The following is a 6,437-nucleotide window of genomic DNA, read 5'->3' as shown; positions in this document are numbered from 1 at the left end:
GGACATCTTTTGGGGGTGTTAGTTCTAAAAGGTCTTGAAGGTCTTCATAGAACAGTTCAACTTGAGCTTCTTCAGCGTTACTGGTTGGGGCATAGACTTGGATTACCGTAATACTGAATGGTTTGCCTTGGAGACGAACAGAGATCATTCTGTCATTTTTGAGATTGCATCCAAGTATTGCATTTCAGACTCTCTTGTTGACCATGATGGCTACTCCATTTCTTCTGAGGGATTCCTGCCTGCAGTAGTAGATATAATGGTCATCTGAGTTAAGTTCACCCATTCCAGTCCATTTTAGTTCTCTGATTCCTAGAATGTCGACGTTCACCCTTGCCATCTCTTGTTTGACCACTTCCAATTTGCCTTGATTCATGGACCTGACATTCCAGGTTCCTATGCAATATTGCTCTTTACAGCATCAGACCTTGCTTCTATCACCAGTCACAACCACAGCTGGGTATTGGTTTTGCTTTGGCTCCATCTCTTCATTCTTTCTGGAGTTATTTCTCCACTGATCTCCAGTAGCATATTGGGCACCTACTGACCTGGGGAGTTCCTCTTTCAGTATTCTACCATTTTGCCTTTTCATACTGTTCATGGGGTTCACAAGGCAAGAATACTAAAGTGGTTTGCCATTCCGTTCTCCAGTGGACCACATTCTGTCAGACCTCTCCACCATGACCCACCCATCTTGGGTTGCCCTGCGGGCATGGCTTAGTTTCATTGAGTTAGACAAGGCTGTGGTCCTAGTGTGATTAGATTGACTAGTTTTCTGTGAGCATGGTTTCAGTGTGTCTGCCCTCTGTTGCCCTCTTGCAACACCTACCGTCTTACTTGGGTTTCTCTTACCTTGGGCGCGGGTTATCTCTTCACGGCTGCTCCAGCAAAGCGCAGCTGCTGCTCCTTACCTTGGATGAGGGGTATCTCCTCATTCAAATCTACCCATAGATTTATAGGGTATTTGTATACCCTTTTCCATGTATCAAACATTACATAACTTTTTTTTAAGGGCAATCAGTGATATTAAACATCTGGAGATATTCAAATAAGTTGAGACCACAATGCCTGAACAAAACAGTGAGCTAAGAAATCCATCTCCACCATTTCTTTAATATTTACCAAATTATCATTCAGCAGTTTCATTCACTGTCCATGAAAAGCCTCCATCTATAGTCAGCTATCTTTAACAGTCAACCAAACTCCTGCATTTGATAGCTAACCACCAAGATGATTTCTTAGTCTGTTTTATTTTCAGAAGTGAAAAAGTAGATCTAGTGCTGGCACCAATGACAAGGATACACAACAGGCTCAATATTCTGTGTTAGAAAGAGTTGATCAGTTAAATTATCTTCATACTGGTATCAGCCTGATTCAACTCCCTTAACATCTGAGTTACCACAAGGTAATGAAACAAAACATCAGAGAAAATAAGAAATATAACTGCTAGTTCACTTTTGCGGATTAAAAAAATCAAGATTCAAAAAAAATGTGTAATACAAATTTATTCTGTGGCATTTTCCTCATTAAAGATATTTTTAATTGATTAAATATATCAATATTTCATGAAAAATAAATACCTATTATAAGAATTTAGATAATACCTGTAATATACATGATTTGACCCTGAGTATCCATTTTTTTCCTTTCAAACATCATTTTTAAAAAATTAACATGAAAATGATAAGGACTGCTGCATTCTTCATGTATCCTGTGTCTCATAAATTTTAATTCAGCTGCCAGTTCTTTTGTCCACTATACATGTTAATGGTATTTGCTTCTGGTTTTGGATGGGAAGAGCATCCATTTTCTGTTTAACAGTGATATTTAGGTCTTCTTTCTCTGCTTCAAGAAAATTCTTCATGCTGAGTTTGAATAGTAATCGAGGGTCTGGTCCCGAAAGTGGTGGGCAATTACAGGTCTCTCTAATTTTGAGAGCCTATAAAGAAAGAATACAATACAAAATATACACACACATATAAATTAATTAAAACAATGAAAAATAAGAATACATTCTGTATTTCTGCAATAAAGGGATCTTAAATACAACATGTAAAAGAGAACATATGTAAATTCATAGTAAATAGTCATATTTACATGATTTATCCATACAATAAGGTATGTGCAAAGAACAACTGTATTTGCAATGACTGCCCACTGTCCTGTTGGGGATAAACAAGGCTTCTTGAAGGTATCTCTATGATTTGTCAAACTTGAGCCAATCCTAAGAATAATATTCCGATCAAAAGGATCTGAAGACTCAGAGATTTTTTTCAAGAGAAAAGAAAAAAAACCGATGTGAACACACTGAAAGAAGATATACATAAGTGGGACAGACTGGGGTGGAAATGATGCTAGTAACCTAGACAAGTAAGCAAATCAAAATCACAACAACCTTTTAACTCCAGGGAAAATAAAATGCTGCAGGAAAAAGAAAAGTAAGCATAGTATACAAATGGCTCAGCTGTGATTAGTGTTTACAATATTTAAAAAATCTATCTTTATCTAACCAAAAGGAGGAGAGCTATATTCATGCCTGTGTATGCACAGGATGTGACAGTGGTCAGAGAGACCTTAATTCTCATCCTCCATGGGGAGAAAAGAAACATATAATACCCAACACCAAAAAGTTAGGAAGTAGCCATATAAGCATGTTCCACGGGCATGGTAGGAAATACTGAAAGAACCAATTTATAGAGTTGCAGTTACCCTTGAAACTGGAAGCATGATAGGAAGACTGCTGCTTCACATACTAGCCTCAGAGAACTAGTACCTACTTCTTTAAAGCAGGTACATGGATGATTTTAAAACATGAAAACAAAACTAGAAATTTTTTTAAGAGAAGAAAGTCTTGATTCTTAAGGGATTTTGAAAGAAACATATTTGAGGGAAAAAATTAGTCTTTTACCGCTTCTAAATCTTGGATAGTGGTGCACATTAAGGGAAGAGAAGCAGGGAAGGGGATTTGAGAATCCTTTAGAAGAATCCCTTAGAAGCAAGAATCCCTTAGAGGAAACGGAGTAGCCCTCATAGTCAATGAAAGAGTCTGAAATGCAGTACTTGGGTATAGTCTCAAAAATGACAGAATGATCTCTGTTCATTTCTAAGGCAAACCATTCAATATCACAGTAATCCAAGTCTATGCCCCAACCAGTAATGCTGAAGAAGCTGAAGTTGAACGGTTCTAGGAAGACCTAACAGACCTTCTAGAAATAACACCCCCAAAAGATGTCCTTTTCATTAAAGGGGACTGGAATGCAAAAGCAGAGGTCAAGAAACACCTGGAGTAACAGGCAAATTTGGCCTTGGAATACAAATGAAGCAGGGCAAAGACTAACAGAGTTTTGCCAAGAGAATGCACTGGTCATAGCAAACACCCTCTGCCAACACCACAAGAGATGACTCTACACATGGACATCACAAGATGGTCAATAATGAAATCAGATTAATTATATTCTTTGCAGCCAAAGATGGAGAAGCTCTATACAGTCAGTAAAAACAAGACTGAGAGTTGCCTGTGCCTCAGAACTCCTTAATGCAAAATTCAGACTTAAATTGAAGAAAGTAGGGAAAACCACTAGACCATTCAGGTATGACCTAAATCAAATCCCTTTCGATTATATAATGGAAGTGACAAACAGAGTCAATGGATTAGATCTGATAGACAGAGTGCCTGAAGAACTATGGACGGAGGTTCGTGACATTGTACAGGAAGCAGTGATCAAGACCATTCCTAAGAAAAAGAAATACAAAAAGGCAAAATGGTTGTCTGAGGAGGCCTTACAAATAGCTGAGAAAAGGAGAGAAGCTAAAGGCAAAGGAGAAAAGGAAAGATAGACCCATTTGAATGCAGAATTCCAAAGAATAGCAAGGAGAGATAAGAAAGCCTTCCTCAGTGATCAATGCAAAGAAACAGAGGAAAACAATAAAATGAAAAAGACTAGAGATCTCTTCAAGAAAATAAGAGATACCAAGGGAACTTTTCATACAAGATGGGCACAATAAAGGACAGAAATGATATGGACCTAACAGAAGCAGAAGATATTAAGAAGAGATGGCAAGAATACACAGAAGAACTATACAAAAAAAGATCTTCATGACCCAGATAACCACAGTGGTGTGATCACTCACCTAGAGACAGACATCCTGGAATGTGAAGTCAAGTGGGCCTTAGGAAGCATTACTACGAACAAAGCTAGTGGAGGTGATGGAATTCCAATGGAGCTATTTCAAACCCTAAAAGATAATCCTGTGAAAGTGCTACACTCAATATGCCAGCAAATTTGGAAAACTCAGCAGTGGCCACAGGACTGGAAAAGGTTAGTTTTCATTCCAATCCCAAAGAAAGGCAATATCAAAGAATGCTCAAACTACTGCACAATTGCCCTCATCTCACATGCTAGTAAAGTAATGCTCAAAATTCTCCAAGGCAGGCTTCAACAGTACGTGAACTGTGAATACCCAAATGTTCAAGCTGGTTTTAGAAAAGGCAGAGGAACCAGAGGTCAAATTGCCAACATCTGTTGGATCATAGAAAAAGCAAGAGAGTTCCAGAAAACCTTCTACTTCTGTTTTATTGACTGCAACAAAGCCTTTGACTGTGTGGATCACAAGAAACTGGAAAATTCAGAAAGACTTGGGGATGCCAGACCACCTTACCTATCTCCTGAGAAATCTGTATGCAGGTCAAGAAGCAACAGTTAGAACTGGATATGGAACAACAGACTGGTTTTAAATCAAGAAAGGAGTTCGTCAAGGCTATATATCGTCACCCTGCTTATTTAACTTATATACAGAGTACATCAAGCGAAATGCTGGCCTGGATGAAGCATAAGCTGGAATCAAGATTGCTGGGAGAAATACCAATAACCTCAGATATGCAGATGACACCACCCTTATGGCAGAAAGTGAAAAAGAACTAAAGAGCCTCTTGATGAAAGTGAAAGAGAGTGAAAAAGTTGGCTTAAAACTCAACATTCAGAAAACTAAGATCATGGCATCTACTCCCATCACTCCATGGCAAATAATGGGGAAACAATGGAAATAGTGACAGACTTTCTCTGGGGGGGCTCCAAAATCACTGCAGATGGTGACGGCAGCCATGAAATTAAAAGATGATTGCTCCTTGGAAGAAAAGTTATGACCAAGCTAGACAGAATATTAAAAAGCAGAGACATTACTTTGCCAACAAAGGTCTGTCTAGTCAAAGCTATGGTTTTTCCATATAGAGTTGGACTATAAAAAAAAAAGCTGAGTGCTGAAGAATTGATGCTTTTGAACTGTGGTGTTGAAGACTCTTGAGAATCCCTTGGACTGCAAGGAGATCCAACCAATCAATCCTAAATAAAATCAGTCCTGAATGTTCATTGGAAGAACTGATGCTGAAGCTGAAACTCCAGTACTTTGGCCACCTGATGCAAAGAACTGACTCATTTGAAAAGACCCTGACACTGGGAAAGGTTGAAGGCAGGAGGAGAAGGGGACAATAGAAGATGAGGGCTGGATAGCATCTCCAACTTGAAGGACATGAGTTTGTGTAAGCTTCGGGAGTTGGTGATGGACAGGGAGGCCTAGTGTGCTGTAGTCCATGGGGTCGCTAAGGGTGGGACATGACTGAGAGACTGAACTGAACTGAACATTTCATTAGGTCTCACTGATAAAATAATGACCTGGAGGGGTGGAGGAAAGACCTAGAGGACAGGACCTGAGGGAAGAAACAACTCAGGTATCCAGAAGAAGATAATTCCAAAATGCAGCAGTGAGTGCCAGAACCTGAGATCGGAGAGTCATGTTACAGACAGTGAGGAAGCCAGGACAGCTGCAGCAGAGTGGGTATGTGGCAGGTGCAGATCGTGTGGGATCTCATGGGTCAGGGAAGGGATCTGGGTCTTCCTCTGAATGCACCTGCTTCTGACATCTGTGGGGTCCATGGCAAGGATGCAAACGGAGGCTCAAACACCATATATTTAAATATCTAAAATGACTACACAAAAATGTTCTGTTCTACTCTGAGGAACAGACAATCAAAATCACGATGATGGCCAAACACAAAATTAGCATCCTTGAATTTCACTGTAAGGTTGCAGGGAGCCTACCCTGGCTGCTGCCACTGGCCTACTGTCCACTCCCTTCTCCCACCACTGCCCACCTGGCACTACGAAGAACCTTGTGTGCACGTGTCCAAGGGAAGAGGTCCACACAGGCCCTGGAAACAGACTCCAAAGGATCTGGGTGAGGAATTCCATTATCCCAAATGATGACAGCATAGGTTCTTAAAAGGGACTATTCCCTTAGGTCTCACAGGAGAGGAGGGCATACAACCAGAGGCAAGTCAGAAAAGGGTCTTTTTAAATGGCTGAGGCCAGGGCAAGAGCTTAGGTCTAGGACTCTGACTCTGAATGAGGCTGTGAGTTACCAAAATAAAGAGGAAAAAGCAGTGA

General features: G+C 40.1%; 1 protein-coding gene across 1 annotated transcript in view; it reads right to left on the bottom strand.

Annotated features, from left to right (window-relative positions):
• Nucleotides 1–1,613: 1,613 nt before the first annotated feature.
• OMA1 (OMA1 zinc metallopeptidase) overlaps nt 1,614–6,437 on the bottom strand; it is a 61,472-nt gene continuing 56,648 nt past the window's right edge. The window contains exon 9 of the mRNA XM_052637800.1: nt 1,614–1,936. Coding sequence (XP_052493760.1) covers nt 1,730–1,936 — 207 coding nt within the window. The 3' untranslated portion in view covers nt 1,614–1,729. The remainder of the gene's footprint in view (nt 1,937–6,437) is intronic.

Source organism: Budorcas taxicolor, chromosome 3 (assembly GCF_023091745.1).
Source record: "Budorcas taxicolor isolate Tak-1 chromosome 3, Takin1.1, whole genome shotgun sequence".
In the NCBI taxonomy this organism is placed as follows: Eukaryota; Metazoa; Chordata; class Mammalia; order Artiodactyla; family Bovidae; genus Budorcas; species Budorcas taxicolor.
Note: the sequence above shows the minus strand (reverse complement) of the source record. Positions and strands in the feature narration are given on the sequence as shown.